At 37.0% G+C, this 23,765-nt stretch overlaps 1 protein-coding gene across 1 annotated transcript in view; it reads left to right on the top strand.

Moving 5' to 3' along the window:
- TMTC1 (transmembrane O-mannosyltransferase targeting cadherins 1) overlaps positions 1-23,765 on the top strand; it is a 2,511,834-nt gene that overhangs the window by 1,170,993 nt on the left and 1,317,076 nt on the right. Inside the window, exon 5 of the mRNA XM_044087246.1 lies at positions 10,651-10,726. Within this exon, the coding sequence (XP_043943181.1) occupies positions 10,651-10,726 (76 nt within the window). The remainder of the gene's footprint in view (positions 1-10,650; positions 10,727-23,765) is intronic.

Raw genomic sequence — 23,765 nt, 5'->3', positions numbered from 1 at the left:
GTGAGAGAGAGGCTTCAGAAGGCAGTGAGGGATGTCATCCAAATTAGTGACAAACTCATGGCAATCAGATTCCAGTGTAATGGTAGGGCAGTATTTGTTATCTCAGCCTATGCTCCACAGCAGGGTTGTGATAGTGAGGAAAAGAGTGCATTCAGACAGCAGATGCAGGACCTACTAGATAAAGCAGGACAAAATGAATTGGTGTTGATAATGGGTGACTTGAATGCACATATCGGGATGGACAGAACAGGGTATGAGGACTGCCTGGGTCCGCATGGGTGGGGCAACAGGAATAAAAAAGGAAAGGCCATTCTGGACTTCTTTGGCTTGATAGTAGCCAACACATGGTTGAGAAAGAGAGACAGTCACAAGATCACATACAAGAGTGGCCAACATGTAACTCAGGTAGACTTCCTCCCAGTAAGGAAAGGGCACTGGGGTGGAATCAATGATTGCAAAATCATCCCCAGTGAAAAAGTAGGTCCACAGCATAAACCACTGGTTGCCACATTCAGCTGCAACAGTTGTCAGAGAAGGCTCTAAGGTCAACAGAGACCAGGCTGAAGACCTAGAAGTTGACTGGAGGGGAAAGTACATCAGTTCAAGGAATTACTCAGGACTCTAGCACCCCAAGAAGAGGAGGAAATAAGTAGAGCTGAAGAAGAATGGCAGCACCTCAAAATAGCATGTGCAAGGACTACAGAACAGATATGTGGATGAGCTAGGTATGGAAATAAGGTACATAAGGAAAGCTGGTGGTGGAATGCAGAAGTCCACAAAGTCATCAAAAGAGAAAGGAGTGCAGGAAAAAGTGGGAGATAGAAAAGATTTACCAGGCTATGAAGGAATACTAGTTTGCTAACAAAGAAGCTAAGAAAGGAGTTGCAGTAGCAAAGAACAGGGCACTGGAGGCAGTCTACCAGCTTCTGGAAAGTGACTCAGTAGGTGGCACAAAGAAACTATATCTGGTTGCAAGACAAAGACAGAAAGACAAAGAGGATAGTCAGAGTCAGACACCCTTCATGAGGGATGCCAGCAACGACCTGCTCACCAGTCCACCCTACATCAAAGGCAGCTGGAAGGAGCACTTCCAGCAGCTTCTGAATGAAGAAAAACCCACAGAAGCTGTACTTCCCCAGATACAGCCTACGGTGAGTGATGAGGAACCCATCCTAGAAGAAGTAAAAATAGCACTAAGAAAAATGAAGTCAGAGAAAGCAGCAGGCTCAGATGAGGTCACAGCAGATATGATAAAGATGCTGGATGTGATAGGGGGGAAATGGCTCCTGAGGTACTCATAGCAGTGAAAAAGGCATATCCCATACTGGAGAATAAACATATCAGTGCCAGTGTACAAGAACAAAAATGTCATCCAATGTGGGCAGTACAGCGACATCAAACTCCTGTCACATAGCATGAAAGTTCTGGAGAGGTTGATTGATAAACAGATACGCAGAGTAGTAGAAAGTTAGATGGGAGATGAGTAGTTCGGATTCAGATCAGGATACAGCACAACTGACCTGATGTTTGCAATGAGACAGACAGTCGAGAAGAAGCTAGAGATGAGGAAAAACAAATGGGTATTATCAAGTATCCAGTAGTTTTCTATTTTCCTGTTATTCTTTAATGTCTTATTTGGCAACTTTATCACTTTTAAAGTAACTTTCTAATCTTCAGTTTTTATATGAACTCAGGTCATACCTTTTAACCTCTTAATGTAGGAATCCAGGCCAAAGCCAAAATTATGGAAGGAGAGAAAACAAAAATCTAGGACATATTTTAACTATTGCTCTTATACACTTAGAAAGTTGATGGAATAACTGAATTAGCAGATAAGAAATCTGAAACTGAAATGACTGTTATTAGTTAGTGACTTCTGTCCTCAATGATTTGCCAGAAAAAAGTACATTTTATGAAGCATATAGTTTGTACATGGTACCATAGGCATGGACTTTTGAAACTCTGACCATGAATACAGTTTAATTTCCTATTCAGAAAATAAATCATAAATATTTTAATACCAAATAAATATGTGTATCTTTAGTATTTATGTCTAAGGTTCATGTAATGCCTACTAAATCATATGTATACCTGTCTGGAGGGTGCCTGGTGTCTCCAATTTATTTCAGATACAGTACATTTTTCTTTTACTCTTTATTTCCTATCTCTGTTTACCTCTCTATAATGTAGAAATTCTAAGAAAGTCCATTTCTGAAACATCTGTCTTAAGTTCCTACACTGCTGACTGTCCAGTCCTGACATTGCTTCACCAAACATTTATGTAACCACAATGCTTCCTTTCTTCATGCCAAGATCCTGTCTGCTCCATTTCCATAATGTTCATTTTTTCCTGTTTGTGATGTGCTTCCTGTTTATATTGCACTTCCTGAATCCTTTTGCTGAGATCACCTACTTGAGCTGTGCATACCATTCACAGTGCTTTCTACTCCAAAATACACACCCCTCCACCACATGACTGTCAATCTCTTTGCTCAAAAATTCTGAACAACCCCAAAAATAATGGGATGGGTGGGAGAAAGGCCCAAAATCAAGGATGGATTGCACACACTGCTGTAATTCACTTAGAAAGTTAATAGAACAATGGATTTTTTTATCAATATGCATTATGTGAAGAATAAGAAGCATGACGCTCTAAGGTGTGGTGTTATTCATGCTGTCGTCTTCATAAATTTAAAATTGTACAAAGAAGCAAGCATAACTCTCGGTCTTTAGACATTGAAAATTAGTGCAAAGGCTGTTCATAGGTTCATAGGTGTGTACCAGACCAGTGACCACAAGGGCCTTTATATAGGGTCGTTATTAAAATATCGAACGGAACGAATGTCAAACGGTCGGATTATCAAAAGTGTCGTTCATTGAGTTCTGGTTTGTGGAATTGGGGTACAGTGAAGATTGGGAATGTTGGCCTTTCCTCACTGTAGTGCGATCTCGGAGTTGGTATATATAATTAGCGGGGGCTATGGGGGGCTCAGCCCCCCACAAAACCAAGTAATGTGAATGGCACTTTCAATATTTCGGCCGTTCTACATTTGTTCTGTTCGATAATTTAATATAGACCCTTTATATATCTAGTCATGCAACAAAATGTGACTGACAGCTTTCTTTTTAGATATTTTTATATGGGTTGATTTTTGGCTTTGACAAGAATTGAAAACTAGGTGCAGCCAGCCAAAAACCTGGGCACCTAAACAGCATAAACTCTTGAGTACAGAATAGCGCACAACTCTTCTTATTCCCATCAGGATTATGGAATAATACTTAAAAGCACAAGTGTAAAAAAATGGAGAGTCCCAAAAATGACACAAAAATCTAAGGACGTTATCCAAGGTACAGTGTAAAATTTATAGACTTTAATGAATGATATTGAAAAAATCTACCTCACAAAGTCATTTTTTTTTACTTTTACAAGCAGGTGATTTACACTGTGTGTTCTCTTGCTTTAAATTACTGGTGTCACCAGTGTGCTGGTCATGTAGTCTGGTTTCCTTTGTACTGAACAGCTTCAGATTTTTGTGCGACAAAGGTGGATTCAAAAATAATTGTGTGAAGGAGCCTAAAAATAAAAATATACCTCCAAAAATTGGTACATCATGTCACGAGATAAATCAAGAATGATAACAAAAACATACCTCCAAAAACTGGTACATTATGCCAAATGGTATGTCAAGCCTGAAAGGCACAGGTATAGTTGAAAGGTCTAGGAACAGTGCAAAAATGTGAGGTAAAATCAGGGACCATAGCAGTCTGTCCTACAGTCACTTCCACAGTTTTGTCATTTATCACATTTGAAGAATTTCTAATCCATCATATTGTAAAATGTTCACATTTGCAAGTTTATTCCAAGTTTCTGCTAACAAATCATCATTCTTTGTAGACACTGTCTGTCTCCCTACTCATCCTTCATCCATTCTGACTTTTTTTGTCTAACATCGTTTTCCAGTGGCAGTGATCCTCACAGTGCCCCCTGCTGAAAGAGTACATACATTCCCTGAGTGTCACAGTTAAATTCCCCCTTGTCGGGTCTATATTAGATCACCGAACGCTTAGGTAAGCGAACAATGATTAATTGACACCTTTTAAGCGAAAGTTTACAAAACCAAACTGTCAGAACAGCGATTTTTTTCCAAGGGAAAAAAATCGCTGTTCCAACAAAAAAAAAAAATAAAACACATTAAAACATGAGATTAAGTGGGGGGCTTCACCCCCACCCCCCTACTTAAATATACCAACTCCAAGACCGCACTACAGTGCCGAAAAAGGCAAAGTACCGAAGCGGCCAAGAGAATTAATTCCCAGGGAAAGAATTTGCTTACATGCCACTTCAATATTTTGCAGTTTTGTCAGTTCGACCAAGACACATTCAAAAATATGCGTCTTCGGTCTGCTGATAGGAACCCCCCTTGTCAGTATTAAATAAACATTAGATCTCCCCTTAAGTAGGCTGGGCTGTGACCTTAGAAAGATTAACCTAGTCAAAAAATGAATAACAGATTACCTTTAGGAGTATCATCTGCACATATTTCAAAAGACAATAGGAAATGTATTATAGGGTGCTGAAAAATGTTATGGTTTATCTGAATGACATTTAGTAACCAAAAGAACAGAAAATTAGCCTTTGCTTGCTTCAAGCAATGTGCTGACCAGGTCAGAAAAAGATGCCTTCTATGCCTTATGCTTAAAAAGTACTATATGTTTATTTGGAAATGAAATAACATTCCAAGGTCATGAGGCAGATGATAAGGGTTTGCAACCAGCCAGAAAGAAAAAGTGCTTCAATTTATCAAGTACCAGGACTGAAAAAGTTGAAAGAAACAGACGTTTTTTGGAATTCTGTTTTCTATTTTTTTTTTATTTTTTGCCAAAGCTATCAGGAGTGTTAGCTCTTATAAATTCACTACTGCATAAAGATGTAAAGAGATGCTCATCATGTCAGAGCTTTTGACGTTTCTAATGAAATGCTTTACTCTTTAGTATACTTCTGTACTGATGGCAGCAAAGCATTGACCCAGTTAGGTGACTCACCTCCTTGTGGTGCTGACATTGTGCTTTTACGTCAAATGCCAGATGAGTCAGATAAAATTGTGGAATTTTGTGTCTAGAATTCTAATACCCGACAGGAAGGAAACATTGTGCAGAAATGCAAAGAAAATCTTCCAGTGCTTCTAGAATATTGAAGTTTAGTACATGAATTTAAATGGGTCCAGATTTACTATTTAAGCATACCAAAGTCACACATTATTATTTTACATTATCATATTGTTTAATAAATTGTAGCCGCAGTGGTGCAGCAGTTAGCATTGTCGCCTCACAGCAAGAGATTCTCCCGTTCAATTCTCAGCTGGAGCACCTTCTGTGTGGAGTCTGCATGTCCTCCCCGTGGCCGAGTGATGTTAAAGACATGCAGGTAGGTGCGAGCGTGAATGGGCGTGCCTTCTTTGAAGGTTGGGCACCGGGCTGGCAACTCAGCACTGTAAAATCCACTACCAATCATGAGCGGACCGGAGTTCGCTGTGGCGACCCCTAACCGGGAAAAGCCAAAAGACTTCTCTCATCCTGTTTAATAAATTGAAAATTATACTCAGAAGTTGCAATCAAGAATAAGGTGCTGTTAAGAGTGTACAAGAATAAAATACCATATATTCCAGGAAGAGATCATGGTAATGCAGATGATTTATAGTGCCACTCTCTGAAAGGAATAATAATGTTCTAGCAGAAGAAACAGTGGTGATGATAGCTGTGCAAATTAAATCATGACCTAGTGTAAAGTTGTTATATTCAGAATTTGAGAATACCTTAAGAGAGGTCTTTCAGACCCAAAGTGACCAGATTCTAAAACAAATTGCAAAAGCCATAAGGCTGCCTAACAGCACAGTACAGTGCAGTACACTGCAATCTAAAAGGCACACAGTAAGGAGAATGAAACCTAGGCCTACGTCAAAACATGGATCCTCAATGAATTCCACTGCAACTGTGCTGACTTCTCACAGACAGGTGCAGCACAGCACCATCTAGTAAAAAACTGACATCCTACCCCTTCATCTGTTGATAGCAATAAACATGGTTATAGAGGTAGCTTCCCATTTCTTGCACTTGGGAGTATGACCCACGTCACACTGTATCATCACATTACATACAGGAGGAATCGTGTGATCTACATCCACTTGAGGAACACGCCATTAACTCTTCATAGGTTCATAGGTTCATAGGGGTGTACTAGGCTAATGGCCCTGGAGCCTTTACAAGCCTAGCCCATAGAAGTGCCCTGACACTGTGCCACCCGACTTTAGTTACCAGTGCCTCTGTCGAGAAGAGCCACTGGAGTTATCCCCGGGGTGAACTTTCTATTTCCCATCCACTCATCAAGATTTCTCTTGAAGAGGGCCAGTGAGGTGCCCAAGTCTGTGTCTGTATGTCTGAACTCAAGCCTGGAGATTTGCGGAGATTAGCCCTCTTTGCATCTTCTGAGTAGAAGAGCAGTCAGCAGCAAGGACCAAACCCCTTTGCTTGACTGTACAAATCTTTTAATAAATTGTTGGAAAATGAGTGAATGATATAGGATAAACACCAATGAGCAGTTAATTCTGATGCCAGTATAGATCTGCTTAAGGCCTTTTACTTCCTGGCACAACCCAGGCATAGACCTCCCCTTTGTATGTCATTATTAAATTATGATCATGGGGCCCAAATGACATGCACCCTCCCTGCAGTCCTTGCAAGTGATGGACACAATATTTCTTCTTCACACATAGTAAACAGCAGAAGCTTGTCTCTACATCACAAACATTAGCCATAATTAGAGAGGACGAAGGGAAGAGGTTATGAGTCTCTCTCACAGACTAGTTCCACTCCCGATGAACTGTCCTATTGTAAAGTCTTTCAGGCTTATGAATAACACCCTTGTCTGGCCTTCTTCTCTCCTCGGAATATGTTAATAAATATATAGGTTACTATTTCATAGTTTTTTGCCAACTTGTAAATTTAACAGATTAGCAAGTTGCTTAAATACTTTGCAATTGTCTCAGCATTACAGTTAATACTAATGAGTGCCTACTCACCTGCTAATGTAATTTTGTGCTGCCTATATGTATAACTAGCTTATGGATGAAAATGGAAGGTGTATATTCATATTTTATTGAGAGTTTTTAAATTTAATTTCTTACTGTCATTGCTAAAAATGTTTTTCAGTAGAATATTGTTCACTTGCATGAATATTTATTTGAACATACTTATGTGTAAAATGAAGTTTCAAAACACGCATCTTCAGACGATCTTTAAGATATTCCTACAGTGATGTAGGTGCAAGGAAAATGCAGTCTGTCCTAGAGCAATAAATAAATAAATAGGTTAATATGTATTGCACAGTCTAGCCCTTTCTGGCAGTCTCTTTCTTCCCACAAGTGCATTACTGACAGAGACAGGAACAAATACTTTAAACCAGCAATTTAGTTAGAATACCCAGGTATGCAGCAAAATCAGTTTCTTTTACAACAAATATACAAAGTCATCTGGTAGGGAAAAGTTATGTATGTCACACTGTTTTTCCTAGACACTGAGGTTGAACTGGATGCATGAAAAATTCAAGACAAAGCATACTTTTAATGAAAATGTATGCATGTATGCTTAAAACTTAGAAAGACAACTAGATAAAAAAGTAAGCCAGAGGTAGGAAATGTGACACTGCCATGTAAAATGAAAAAGTAGATTGTTAAGAGCTAAACTCTGAATAAGTTGTATCTTCTGCCTGTATATTATTACAGTAACCCACAATAAAGGTAAATCACTTATGTGATAATCTTTGGCGTTATGGGATTAGTAATTAATTTCCTGTTCAAAGAAATTCAGGTCCAGTTTCATTAGAAATACAGACACTCGATTCCTGTTCTAAAAATGTAGACAAACATTTTCCATGTGTTCACTGTTATCGAGATAGGGCTTTCCCATGATACAAAGAAAATTAGTCTAATATAAAGTCAGGAACACAGACATTGAGATACTGAAAATTCTACATTTCACCTATTCATTTTTTTTTTATTTCTGTTCCTTTAATCATTGATAACCATCATGTCACTAATATGTAGGATTTGAATGCACTGCTACCTACCAAAAGTTTATCAGTTAACAGCTGTTCTTCAGACTGCTTTATTTCAACTTTAGAAATATACACTGCTTTTTCAAGTTTTTTTCAATGTATGTTTGTTGTTTACTTTCACATAATAAAACATGTAGTTGCATCTTACATCTCTTTTCTTAAGTCTGTAGCTGTGTAATAAGTTATATTTTAAAGTAAAATATATTAGACTGAGATGACATATTCCAGTTTAATGATTCTCCTATATAAAAACTTTTTCCTAAAATGCCTGCAAAAAAGACTGAGTGCTCTGTATTAGTGGTAAACTTTGATCAGTTCTTGTAGATGCACAATTTGAAATGATTCGAGTGCACATAGCAGCTTTTGAAATGTTTGATTATATGAACTGCTCTTTGTCTATAAAATATATTCTATAGTGAAACTCATAAAACAAACTGACAGTCAGTGTTGGTATGAAAGGCTCAGAATTTGTTTTCTCCAGTTATTAAAATAAGCGGCTGTAAAGGAATGTCGGTTCTATACTCCAGTCAGCAGGTTCTGTGGGCAGCACATCTCTTCTCTACCTCTTCAGTGCTTGACAGGATGTCATGTGTTAAGTACACCTACCACCAGAATTTTCACCACCTTAGCCACCATCACAGTTGATGATATCATTGGTGACACAGAAGATAAAAAACGACATTTACCTGCCTGCTGTGTTGATTTACCTTCCACTTGTTGCTGCTGATATTCCGTTGGATTCATCATTCTGCAGCGCATCAGTATAACATGGTACAGGTGTGTGTCTGTCATGTGACCAGGATGTGTGAGGCACAGCCCAGCCTCCATGACTGACACCATTGTTCATCAGTGTACATCATGGGCTCAACTTGGTGCGCCAGAGGAGTTAGGACCAGCTGAGGAAGCTAAGTCAACTAAGAATAATAGGATTACAACCAAGAGAATATATTGAGATATTCCTGGTGGGATAAACAGAGGAGAAAAGTTGCAGTTTACTAGATCTTAGAGAGGAAATTGATGCTAAAGCTGAATGAGGTTGAATTTTTATTTTAAAAAATGCCCCATCCTACTCCTAGTCCCCAGTTTCCAAGGTAAGTGCCCAGCTCATCTGGATCTGTGAAAAGTCCTGTTCATGTGTTTGCATTCTCTGAGCCATAATGCAATTATCTTTACAGACACTGACACAATAGGTTAACCTTTTTTACAGATTTTTGATAGCTAAGAAAAAAGTATATAATTTTAGTCACTTTTACTGTCTTTGAGTACTCTGACATTTTCTTGCTGTATGTTAGAAAATATCATCTTATAAAGCTGTGAGCATGTGATATAGCTGGGCACTCAAGTACTTTTGACAGGATGAGACAGAGCACAGTAATCAGTCTCCTTTTCTCCTGGGAGGGTATCTTAAAATCGTATGAGCTTTCCTGTACAGCACCTGTCCATGTATGCCATTTTAAGTTTCCTCAACCTGCACTGTTGTTTTTTTAATGCCAAAAAGCCCAACATATCTCAGTTTTCTCTAGAGGAAGCCTGACCAAGCCTTCCTAAGAACCCAGAATGCTTACATCTGTCTTAAATAGCTGTACCTCTCCATTGGTACAGATGTATCATATCTGGGGGAATTGCCTCTCAGATTCCTGATGTTCGGACAGCTCTTGCCCACCTAAACTGACAGATGGCTGAAGTGCTAATGTTCAGTTGTTAGAGGCTCAGTATTTTACTTTCCTTTGGTATCAGAAAGCATAACATGGGAAATGATGGAGTACGGCTTCTTATCTGGGCTGTCCTGGCTGATATGATGAAACAGAATTATTTCTACTGTAGTATATAGTATTTGGAATTAAATTATAAATATTTTCAATATTAAAACAGCTAATATATTTTTACATGCCAATTGTTTGTCTCCTTATGTCTACAGCTGTGAATTGCATTAGTACTTTCTGTGCTTTCAGTCTGCATTGCCTTAATTTGTGCATTTCACATATCTTTAAAAATACAACTACTTTTTTACTGTGAGTGTTACAGAGGTACTGTTTTGTCAGTAATATTCCCAAGTGACTGGCATCTATGTGTGAGTACTGTTTACCCTGTTAAGGTGTTTCGCCTTTCTCCATGGGTGTGTGTGACACTGGAGTTACTCAACATAAGTAACGAAGGTGTAGGGATGAAGTCCCCCATTTGGGGAGTAGGGTCTTTTTCACCTTACAATAATGTTTTGTTTTGGGGAGCTGTTGCTCGTTCATTTGTGTGCTTTTTTATTATTTCAAGGAATTTTTCTTTGTAGTGAAACATTGTAAAAGTCTGAGTTAAGCCCAGCTAGAAATTAGTACAAGTTCTGATGTTATTATCAAAGCTGCAATAATTTTGATACCATAGCAACATTTGGTAAAGTTTTTAACCTCAAAAGAAACTTAGAGGTTTGTACAAAATGTAACAGAAAGTCAAGAATAAGCAGAACATTATGCAAATTGTATCTTCATGTCTGTAGTGTAGCACATACCACACTCCTTAATTATTTCTGTATCTTTTTTTCATTTTAGGTGTGGGTCTGCAGACCAGAGTCTTTTGAAAGTTGTAGGACCATTCGTGAAGAGAGCTGTCATTCTAACAAGTTATGTAAGTATGTACTTTGCATCTGAATAACTCCGCCAGCTGAGAATGAGACATTCAGAAGACCTATAATGCTGACATAAGTTCACTGATAAAAATCTTCAGGCTAATTACTAGTTCCCTTTATATTATTAGGCTGCAGTAAATTCAGGCGGCATGTGGTACAGGTTGTAGTTGGAGCTCATTATCTCCATGTCAGCAGTGCGCTAAGGATGAAAGACGGTAGAGGGGAGTTCTCAAAGGGGTTTCCTCTTCAAGAAGTACTCCTGTTCTGATGATCATAGAGGAGCATAAGCTGTAGCCACATTCTCTGCCTTTGATGAATACTTGGCAAAGTAATAATCATACTGTCATGCCCTTAGCGACCGTTTGGGTTTTTGCCAGCTGGAAGAATATCAATCACTTCATCACTTTGTAGCATCAGCACAGTCCACTGTATGGCTACACTCATACTGTTTCTTTGTGCAAATACATCATAGATCACTTTTTTTCTTTGCATTCCAGCAATGACATCTAATATTACTAGTACAAAAAGTTACTGGAGTACAAAATAATTAAAAAAAAAAAACATTTTGAGTTAGTTTTTAAGATTTCCAAGTATGGCAGCTACCTGATCCTTTGAAGTAATGTATGTATGGTAATTCCAGCAATGTCAGGAAACTAAAAGTAATAAGTGCTCATAATTTTGCTGGTTTTAAATAATGACTCACAGATTTCAATATATTGCTATCATGAACTTAATATTATTCATATAGTTATTGAGAATTTTGTTGTGATACAAAAGTGTTGTTGCATATTGAGTATAAATGCTTTTGGTTGGAAAACAAACATGATGCTCTCTGTAAAGTAAATGTTATATAACTGAACTACTCTAAACAAATAGCTTTATTCTAAATTTTTAATCAAAGTGCTGAAAATTGTCAATAGTGCAAGATGCTTTTTTTATATTATATATTTTGTTCTGTAAATATTTCACCCAAGAATATATTTTGTCATATAAAAGCTCTTAATATTTTGATAGTTTGGTTGAAAGACTATTTTATATAGTGAGGTCAGACTTTCTGAACTGAAAAAAAAATTGCTTAAAAATCTGAAAAAACTGACAGCTGTCATATCAAATATTAACATTTCACAACTGGTTGAATTGTATGTTTTGAAACTGTTTCTCAGACCACCATATTAACTAGTCTGTATTGTTCCACATTAAATATGATGGCTTCCCTGCACAATGTCGAGGAGAAATTCCCCGAGTGTCTGTAGCCCACAGAAAAAAAAGATGAATGGCATAAGGCCAAATGCTTTTCTCGAAAAGAAATCATTGCCAGAGCAATTTTTAAATATTTGCCAGCAATGATTCACTTTTTAGGGAGATTTTTCCCTTCTTCAAATTTGTGTGACTATGGAATTGGTGTGTGTATATATATATATATATATATATATATATATATATATATATATATATAAGTTTGGGTGGTGGGAGTGTGGGAAGACGGCTTGCCCTCCTGCAAAAAAACAAGAAAAAAGGAGTTTTTTGCCCTCTTGTTTTTTTGGTATTTTCTTCTTCCTTCTTAGGAAGGGTATGTATTCAGGAAGTCAGCGTTTCATAGTAGAACCAAATTTGACTGCATAACGTGGTTGACTATACTTTCTTATGATATAATTCAGTTTATAAAATAATGAATATTTGCAGCTTTTGCCTGAAAATGGTTTCAAAATGTGGCTATTGGAGTACCATTGGATGAAGTACTGGGATTGTCACTGCCCATATCTCTGAACTGTCCAGATTTTTGCCTAATATATATTTGTCTGTTCTTCATAAAATCTGTAGTTTTCTGACACATCTTTGAGGAATGACTAAATAATGACATACATCTGAGTTTCAGACATCATATACTTTAGAAAAATGCAAGCTATTGCAAACCTTGTTATTGTAGCAATGCTTTAAGTTTATAGAGTAATATTTAAAATCTGCCCCTGTGTTTGGGCCTTTGTCCCCCCATTATTGTAGTCTTTGGACAGATTTCTTTCTCTTAAAGATTCTGTGGTAACCATGAGTCTTAGACCCACAGATGAATTGTTTAAACATGGGGGCCAAAATAGTAAGTAATGGCCGTGTTGTCATCTTTGATTGAAGCATATAATACACTTATTCTGAGACTGGAAAGTATTTTGGAATGTATGATATTTTTCAGTTTTCACTTAAGCTGCAGGGACTGACACATGCAGTGCTCTGAATATGCTGGTTGGTGGGGGTATTTGGGGACTCATTTTGATTAATTTCTGTGGATTCTGGGGAATAGTCTACTATTTATTTTTCAGAACAAATACTAAAGGGGTAGTTCAAGAACAAGTTGTGATTCAATAAAGAGAGTGAACCTTAGCTTCTAAACTCAAATTACAAAGTTCTTGTATGAATCTTTTTAAATCTTCAAAATAAGTCACCTAGAGTCAGTATTTGTTTAAGGAAGCTTTATTTGGATTAGCACTTTCCCATTTTAGACTTCATCAGATCAAGAAAAACTGTTGCATTCTTTGGCAACTGTATCTATACACAAGTATGCAGTTACAAGCCAGTTCCTTGTGTACACTTTAATGGTAGCCATTGATGGCTGTAGCAAAGACAACCCTGTCCAAGTACAGCAAAGTCATCAGTGTTATCAACACTATCCCCAAGTGTTTTTCCTCTGAAGAAAAGGCAAATAGTGCTAAAATTCATCTCAGCCCTTCTTCTCCACTACCACCACTAAAACCTCCAGGCTGGCCTATGATGCTTCATTATCTCCCCTTTTTTCTTCTTCTTCTTCTAGTGATCAGTACTTAAGATGTACCAGTGAAAAAATAATTATTGCTATACCAAAAAGTGTGATATTTTGTCCTAAAAAGGCTCATTGGGATATTCTTCTCTTGTTTTCCATGTGGGGATCAACACATTTTTTTTACATTTCTCTTAAGAAGGGGTGTCGTTTGGTGTTATTGTCCTTCTTGATAGGAGTCAGTGACTGTTGTGAATTTGGATGATGGGATTTATGTTGCATAAGCTAAACCTCACTCTTAGTGCAGTCCTGGTCCAAGTCCATATAGAGAGAGAAAAGACTGAGAACAGGAGGATATGCATGCCCAGCAGGGGCCCATATGCTCTGATTAGCACATTCATCCCCCCGGTGCTGGGAGCCTCCTATGTGATCTTTAATGGGAATTGAGTATCCTGGCCATAAACACCCACCTGTTCACCCCATAAGAAAGCAAAGAAGGCTTTTTGCCTCATCACTTCTCTCCCTTCCTGTTCGATTTTCAGTTAGAGCGTCTTCTGTGTGGCGACATGCGTGAATGGACGTTCCTTCGTTGAAGGTTGTGCATTAAGCCTGGCAAGCCAGCACGTAAGACTCTATTGCCAATCATTAGTGGACTGGAGTTCTGCTGTGGCGACCCCTAACTGGGAAAAGCTGAAAGACACAAACAAACAAACTTCTCTCCCCTCATGAACTCTTCAGATCCTGTGGAGCTCATCAAATCCAGGTCATCCGGATCATACAGATTCTTACCATCTATGCCACAGATTCACAGACTTGAAGGCAAAAGTTTGTAATAGTGAGAGAAAATAGAAAGGGGTTGGTATTGTAGTGCTAAGAGGTTGCAGTGATGGGTCCTGTTGTCTGAAAGCTTGATAAAGCAGCAGACATTTGTGTTTTCAAATTTATTGTTGATAACAGAGTGAATTAAACTTGTAAGGTCAAAAGCATACTTTAGTCTTGAAATAAATACATTTTTGGCTATGGAATATATTGAGTTGTTGAAGTACTTTTTTAGATAAGGGTCTAGTTCTAATCCAAGATATTTATATAAGATCATTTTGGTCATAGATGGATATGAGGTAATCGCTGAAAAACCTAATGGTGGTGACAAAGATCTTAGACTTTGTTTTACAGGACATAATAACTAGTCTATACTTGAGAGACTAAATAGGAATATTACTGAACTCATTTTGAAAGCCGCGGTGGTACAGCGGTAGCGTTGTTACCTCACAGCAAGAGTTTCTCCTGTTCGATTCTCGGCTGGAGTGCCTTCTGTGTGGAGTCTGCATGTCCTCTCCGTGGTCGAGTGGCCTCCGAAAGACATGTGTGAATGGGTGTGCTTTCACTGAAGGTTGGGCGTCGGGCTGGCATCTCAGCACCATAAAAATCGACTGCCAATCATTAGCGGACCGGAGTTCTGCTGTGGCGACCCCTAACCGGGAAAAGACAAAGAAAACTGAACTAATTTTGAAGTAGATTTCACAAGTTAAGTGATGTTGTCTGATGCATATGTGATCATGTATCTTTCTGGTGAGCTGCTATTTATAAGTTGAAATGAATGTGTTAGAACAATGATATCTCTAAGCTGACTAGCTACACATGCAATGCATTTTTCCTTGTCAATAGTAAGATAGTGCATAACAGGATCTCAAGTACTGAGCCTCAGAATTTAGTTACTTGGTTGGAAAATACTGCTGCTTTTTCCCCACCAACTCTCACATGCACATCTTAACTTGCATTAGATTGTGGTGCATTTGAGTGCATAGATATCAGACTTATTAAATAGACTTCAACAGATCACTAGCGCCTGAAGGCAAATCCTAAAAATTCCATTGTTTAAGTAAATTTACCATAACAGTAGATGTTTAAATAGATCACAGCTATAGTAGCCTAAGCTACATGGGCCATCCTCTCAAGGATCATACTAAATGGACAGCTTCCAAACTTTTATGGCACCTTCTATATGCCATAGTCACTATCCTCCCCAAAACTCAGTGGCTAGGGCACCAAAACTTCAGAACTTTCTTTCCACAGAAGAAGGAGGCTAGAACTCTAACAAACAGGATCATAGTAATAAAAATCCTATGCTGTAGTATAAAAATCGGAACGGTACAGGAATAGAGAGAGAAACCAGCTAATGCAGCAGTGATCTATTTGAACTTTCACTGTTAAGTCAAGTTTATTAACACAACTGTTCTATGATTATCATAGATCACTGATGCATTAGGCTAAGCTATATGGGACAAGTACCAGAGCTTATAAAAAAAGGGAGAAACAAATGGGTTAATATCTAGGAACCCCTGGAAGTAGTCTTATCAGCCCTGCACTGGACTTATAGAAAATATGAAGTGCATATGTGTAAAACACCAAGTTATTGCTTCTAGAAAATTTCTAGCTACTACTCATTTCTGAAAAGTAAAAAGTAGACAAAAACTATGAAAGATTAGGCCCTACCTTTTTCTGAAAGTGAATAAATAAGGTGAGAATAATGACAGGCAATACCACAGGACTAGAATATAAATTGCCTGCTTAAACATTTGTTGTCTTTTCTTATCTTCATATTAGACAAACAGCTGATTATGACTCCTGAAGGTTTTAGTCCTGTCAATGTAGTATTCGAGTTGCCTAAGGACATCAAGTGTATATAAAATTATTTCTCCTTGACTTTAAGATACTGCAAATAAAGCATCAGGAGATAAATAGCCTGGAAAAGTAAATATTCAGTAGGCCTTTGGCAGACATTAAGGCTCTATTCTCAAAGTAACCCTGTCCTTGAAATAAATAAGATACAGCTGTCTCAATATAAAATCTTGTAACTCAGATACTGTGACAGCGAAGTCAGAGCTATGTGAAACTCTGTTTCCCAAGATAGGAACTTCCACAATGCCTAATGAGTAGGTTCCAAAGAAACAGTGTGATATTTACAAGCATAAGTAAAGATCCCAAGAGGAAGCCAACAGTGGTCAAAATAGGAGCAAATGTAAAACCCATTTTTACCAACTGCTAAAGTTGAGGAAGGGTAGAGGGGTTACAGGGCAGATAAGAAAATATGGCAGAGAGAGATAAATCATGGTAGATGAAAAAGAGAGGCCAAATGACAAGAACCCACACAAGTACTATAGAACCAGAGACATCCAGTCATAAAAAGGGGCCTGGTTCTAGAACAGCACCAACTAGAAATCTTCACCACATACCCAGCTATGATTTTCAAGGAGCAATTTAGTTTGCCTCCTTTAATACCTACTGCAGGTCCTCAAACAAAACAGTGCCTAAAGAGTCTTAAGATTGTATCATCCAGTCAGCTAAGAAAATTGAGGAATGAGATGTATCAAACAATACCTGTGTTGTATAAATAAGCCCACCCAGTGAGGAAAACTGCGATAATTGCTCTTGGAAATATTTAGAAAAAAGTAGAGCAACTTTAGCTGGGGCCAAAATGGAGTCAACACAATGATTTTTGGAGAGTCCTTCTGAATTGTTTAGAAGAATAGTGGAAAGGTTGGAAGATCATGAAGGAACATTCCCATTCATGGGAAATTATCATCTGAATTTGAAGCCTGTATAAGAAAACCTGGAACAGAATTTCTTTAGCTATGTGTCACAGTTGGAGGCAAACAGATAGACTAATTCCTGGAAGATCCACTGGTTCAAATTACCTTCCTAATGATCTGGTCTGGTTATGCTCAACTTGTCTGCAATGATGCTTTGCTCTGACTGAATGTAATAAACAGTAAGGGGTTTAGACCTGGTTACCCTTCATTATTACAACTATGATGTTGTCTGTGACCACTAGCAGAAGGTCTGGACATGATTGATGACTCAGGGAATGTAAAACATTTTATTACAGCTGTTATCTCTCAACATTTAAGTACTTTTAAAATATCTTGCTGATTCTAGAGGTCCTGAACTTCCCTTGTTATATGTGGGATAACAGACTGAGTAACAACTAGAAACCAATTATTAAATTTGTCACAAGCAAAGTGTGGCCAAAACACTTGAGATTAGTTGAGGCCAAGAGATTTAGAATTTTTAGATTTTCCAGAGATTGTTAGGAAAATGCCAGAAATTGCTTCAAATAAACTTCCATTTGTCCTGAAAAAGGAAAATTATGATATTGGTGAGACGAGAAGACATCCAGAAAGAATATACTTAGAGAAAACGTCAGTAAAGATTTTTTCCAAGTTCATCTGAATTGCAGACAGAGAAATATTTTTTTTCTCTGAATCAAGATTTTTAATGACTTGTGAAAATAGTCTATAAGAATAGAGGAGTCATCAAAATATAAAAATGTAAATGTTGCCCTGTCCTGTGCATAACAGGAGTCAGGCCATTTTAGACACTTTTAGAAGTGAAGACTCACAAAAAGGTAAACTTATAGGAGGTAAAAAGACTGGTCAGATAAAACGCTGGCAGCAAAAAAGGCATCCACACAACTGGCAATACAGGAGGAACAGCCACAACAAATCATGCTACTTTTATTACAGCTGTGGTACTATATATATTTGAGGCTGAAGGCCTTGACTTGCTACTTGCAAGTCTAGAGTCTAAGTGAATTTAACACTAGGTTGTATGTATTTATTTGGCATTTTAGTATGACTGGCTTTGAATATAAGTGATGGTAATAACCGTGCCAGCCCTGTTAGTACCTTTAAAATGTAAATAAGGGAGCAACATTCCCTTTTGTTCGTTCTCTCTTGTTTATTGCTTCATGTATAATTTTTAAATGCATAAAATGATCAGTTCCCCTTGCTTGTTTGCCGTAAAAGACAGAGTACATGTATATTACTGTCTTTTAACGTATTTTGTGAATGACGTTTTAATTTATTTTATATTACAGAACTTAGGAATTGTTTTATTTTTAATTTTTATTTGATTAGCAGTGACGAGAATTGGTTTTAATTAATTAACCAATTAAGGAGTTAATTACTTTTCACATTTACTATTTAAACGTATTGTGAATAACAGTTTTTTGTCTTCTGAGGAAGTTTGCTGCAATCTAAAGCGACGAAAAGTGTATGTGTATTTTGCACACTTCAAGACTATAGGATTATTGTGAATAAAGTGGTTTGTGCATCGGAGCACTTTTCTTTTGTTTGGCTCATCTTTCGCTAGTTTGGACTTTGGTGTTGGCTGATAGTTTGTTATGGAACTGAACATAGAGAGTGCTTCAACATCCACTTTGGAAAGGGACGAGGGCGATGGGAACCTTACAGCCCTCATAGAACGGCTTACACAGAAAGTCGACCGACTTTCTCAATGGATGGATGACGTCAACCGACTACCCCAAGCGGGAGTGCTACCAGGTAACCGGATGATTGAAGGAAATATTGGCCGGTTTGGCGTAATGAACAATTTTGGAACTAACGGCAATTTAAATGGAAATGGAATTCAAGGGGAACTACCACATGGCCGTGAGGGTGTAATGGCAAGCAACCAACGTGAAGGGGTGCTGGCTGGTAATCAAAGGACTATCGTACGTGAACCATTCGCAACATGGGCGCATAGGACTTTTACTTTTAATAGCTCACAGGCGAATGGCCCTACTCGAATAGAATCAGAGGTAAATAATGATATTAACGAGAAATTAAATGTATTTGACAGTAAACTGTTTAAAACCCGTAAGTTGCAATTAGAAATTGCATATTTTCGCGAGTGTATAAGGCTAAAGATAGTACCTAAAGGCCTCAGACACTGGCAATTCCCTTCGGGGTTAATAGAAGGTACTCATTTTCATACTGCACTCATATCATTATTCGATAGACATGGGCTGGAATTACTAGAATTGTTTTGCACTCACTATCAGGAAATGGTGGACAGTTTATTAAATGAGTTAGAATCAATTGACAACTCAATTAAGAATGACATTAATTTTACCAGATACCAGTTTGAATACGACCGATGTTTTTTAAGTATTGACGACCATTTGACAAAGATGAACAGTACTAAAACAAAGAAAATCAATAGAGATTTAAAAGACTATGGGGAAGGGAAAGCTTATCCCCACCCTCCCCGACTTGGTAACATGATGCCAAATGAACAAGATACTGTGTTAGATACTGAGACTCATTCTGGGCAAAGAACAAGTCCAGATGTACAACAGCCTGAAATTAACTCACCACCTCGACCTGAACTATTTTCTAACACTGACAGTGACGTTAGGAGGAGCGAAAGGCTGGCCCAACAAAGAAATACCACAAATGAGAATAATTCTAGTAATTCTGACAGACCAAACCAACATAATAACAATCAAACAAGGTTTGGGAACCAAAATTTTCGGGGTCCAGCCTCGAGGTCCAACTTTCAGAACAAGAGGAACCAGAAGAACAAGAGGAGGAAGTGGTAGTAAATGATGTTACTACCACGACATTTAGTCACCATCAACAAAAGTGTACAGTCATAATGAATGTAGAAGCAGACTTTAAAATATATAATTATACCAGTTTGACTATATGTAATGAAATTGTGGTCTTACTGAGTAAGGGTTACACTTTTGTACCTAGTACTACATTTAATGTCGCTCACACTTTGATAGATCTGAAACTTTTTACAAGAAAATTGAACCTATTATTTTTGATGGGAGAGAACCTTAGTGAAAGATCTGATTTTTTTGTTTCAAGTGTGTACAATCCCCCCCTTCACCCTTCATTAGTATTATTTGAAAAAATTATGGAAGCAGACCTAATGAACTTGAAGGAAATTAAAAATAGGTACAAGTACAACTTGACAAAAGAAGAAAGGGATTTATTAAACCTTTTAAAGCAGGCGCCCATTCGTGTCATGAAGCCTGATAAGGGAGGGGGGCTAGTAATAATGTTTAATAGTGATTATGAGAACAGAATGACAGCAATACTTGAAAGTAACACTTACATGAAATCATCCTTGAACGAAATGAATATAGCGGCCAATAGAATTAAATCACTGTTTGAAGAATTATTTATTGAAAGGAGGATAGACAATGACTTATATAATTTTTTACAACAAGCACAGATCAGGACACCTGTATTATTTGGTATCCCTAAGGTACATAAAAACCTGGAAGACCCACCCATGAGACCATTGGTCGATGGGAGAGGGAGTATGACATATACCTGTGCGAAAGTGATTGATAAAATTCTCCAGAAGTATATAAAGTTAGAAAAACAGATCTCAAAAGATTCATGGTCGTTTCTTAGATCTATCAATGACTTGCAATTTTCAAATACAGGACTGTTTGTTACAGTTGATGTCAAAGACCTTTATTCTTGTATTCCCCATGACAAAGCAATTGAATGGGTCAGTGACATGTTGGGGCTACTGGGTGCACCCACTGATGAAATCCAACTCATAGGAGAACTAATTGATACAGTTCTTTCTTATAATTTCATCTTGTTCAATAAAGAGATTTACCACCAAAAGATTGGTGTCACCATGGGGTCCCCATGTGGTGCCAGTATTGCAAATTTGGTAATGGCACGTTGGGAAAGGCCTACCGTACTAGAGAACGAAATGTTTAAAGATAAAATTATTTTTTACACGAGATTTCTCGACGATATTTTTATGATATTTGATGACCCATTAGAGGGTATAGATGAGCTTATATCTACCTTTAATAATAGTACTGACTTCCTGGAATTCACATCCAAACATAGTAAAGACAATATCAACTATTTGGATGTTAATTTAAGGAAAGATTATGTGAGATGTTAATTTAAGGAAAGATTATGTGAATAGAAGGTTTATAGCTACTATATATAGAAAGGAGACTTATTCTAATACATTTCTTCATTTCTCTAGTAGCCACCCACTTTTTCAGAAGAAAGCAGTTGTCAAAGGACAACTCGTTAGGGCGGCAAGGATGACCACAAATGACACTGACTTTTTAGACGAATGCCAACTCCTTGAAAAGTTTTTTCTGCAGAGAGGATATCCTAGCGAATTTATTGACAACATAGTTACTGAAGTTAAGAACAAACGATGGGAAGGGATTTATTCCCCAATATTAGGTACATTGTCATCAGAAAGTAATGAGTCAGCTCAAATGGTAAGGAAAGAAGCAAGACCGACTTTTACCTGTAGTTTCATTACTTGTTTTAACTTGAATGCATTTGACATTAAGAACATTTTAAATAAGAATTGGCACCTTTTGGTATCGGATAGTAGTTTCAGGGACTTATTACCTGATAAACCAAAATTAGTATATAGGAGGAGCCAGAATTTTAAAGAAATTTTACAGGCTAAGAAGCCCAATCCTAGACTTAATGGAGGTATGTTTAAATGTAATATGTGCAATTATTGTAAATTTATTGAAGAAGGCCACACTTTTAAAATAAAAAATCAAACCTACAGAATAAGAGAAAAATTTAATTGCAGTAGTCGCCAAGTGGTTTACATGGCAAAGTGTGAAAAGTGTGCAGCCTTCTACATAGGGAAAACCGATAGAAAATTACATGAGAGAATATATGAACACATTTACAGTATTAATAGAACTAAATTAGACAATGCCTTAGCTAGGCACTGCCACCTTAATGAAGGACATTCTTTTAAATTCGAGATTATTGACCAAGTTGCATTAGATCCTAGGTGTCCCTATGAACCATTAAAATTAGAACGGAAAGAATTAATTTGGCAACTTGCAACAAATGCCAACCAATTCCCTGGTATCAATGAGATGTCATCCATCAAATGTATTCTAAGATTAAAAAAATTTGGAAAGGTAATATTAATATATATAAATAATAAGTTTATAAATTATAAATATCTTAAACATAATAGACAATAATTGATTGGAATATTATATTTATTTATATATTTTTTTATATATACATTTATTACATATATTTATATACATTTTTTATATATATATTTTTTATATATATTATACATATATATACATTAGAAATAGTAATAACAATTTATTCATTTTTATAGCAGATTAGTACTATGATACACTATTATAGTACTATATTAGTAACATATTAACTGCATATAAAAGATTATTGTAATCAAGAAATACACTAGGTTAGATATTTATTATATTTATTATATTTATATATTTATATATATTTATTATATTTGTCAATATGTTTTAATGACAACTATATTTAATATTTTAACATTTTAAATTACTTGAAAACCTTTTCCAACTATTTTTATATTTTTATAATTTATTTATTTTACTGAAATGATTGCCTGCACCATTTGACAACATAGCACTTAAACATAAGTGAATTTAACACTAGGTTGTATGTATTTATTTGGCATTTTAGTATGACTGGCTTTGAATATAAGTGATGGTAATAACCGTGCCAGCCCTGTTAGTACCTTTAAAATGTAAATAAGGGAGCAACATTCCCTTTTGTTCGTTCTCTCTTGTTTATTGCTTCATGTATAATTTTTAAATGCATAAAATGATCAGTTCCCCTTGCTTGTTTGCCGTAAAAGACAGAGTACATGTATATTACTGTCTTTTAACGTATTTTGTGAATGACGTTTTAATTTATTTTATATTACAGAACTTAGGAATTGTTTTATTTTTAATTTTTATTTGATTAGCAGTGACGAGAATTGGTTTTAATTAATTAACCAATTAAGGAGTTAATTACTTTTCACATTTACTATTTAAACGTATTGTGAATAACAGTTTTTTGTCTTCTGAGGAAGTTTGCTGCAATCTAAAGCGACGAAAAGTGTATGTGTATTTTGCACACTTCAAGACTATAGGATTATTGTGAATAAAGTGGTTTGTGCATCGGAGCACTTTTCTTTTGTTTGGCTCATCTTTCGCAAGTCTAGAGAGATGGAAGCCCCCTAAAAGAGAGTAAGTGGCTAGTAGTAAGGTCCTTTGCCCAGGACGAAACTCCTTAGAGTGAATTAACTAGGAGAATCTCACCCCCTTGCCATGCCTTCCCTGATGCTGGCAAGAGTGGCACCCCCTACCCCGGCAGAATGTCTAAATTGCTATAGAGGATGTGCCTGACCACTAAATTTGTAGCAATGCCCCAAAAAGTTCACCAGAGGGAGCAAGAGGGAAAGATGAGTGGCCCAAGGAACAACAAACGGCCGCAGGGAGTCACCAATCAATGGCTAAGGCAAAGGGATCCTGTGTCAATAAAGGAGTCCCTCCCAAAAGATAAAATGTATTATACTTGCTGCTCAAGAAAGGAATAATCAAAATATTGTGACCCATGTCCAAAGTCCTAGCTGCAACTGGTGTCTGACAAATGAATAATAGTGTCTAAAGACTGGCTACTCTCATGCCTGAAATTAAACCTTGA

This window comes from Protopterus annectens, chromosome 11.part0 (genome assembly GCF_019279795.1).
Source record: "Protopterus annectens isolate FY-2018-M chromosome 11.part0, PAN1.0, whole genome shotgun sequence".
Taxonomy (NCBI): domain Eukaryota; kingdom Metazoa; phylum Chordata; order Ceratodontiformes; family Protopteridae; genus Protopterus; species Protopterus annectens.
Note: the sequence above shows the minus strand (reverse complement) of the source record. Positions and strands in the feature narration are given on the sequence as shown.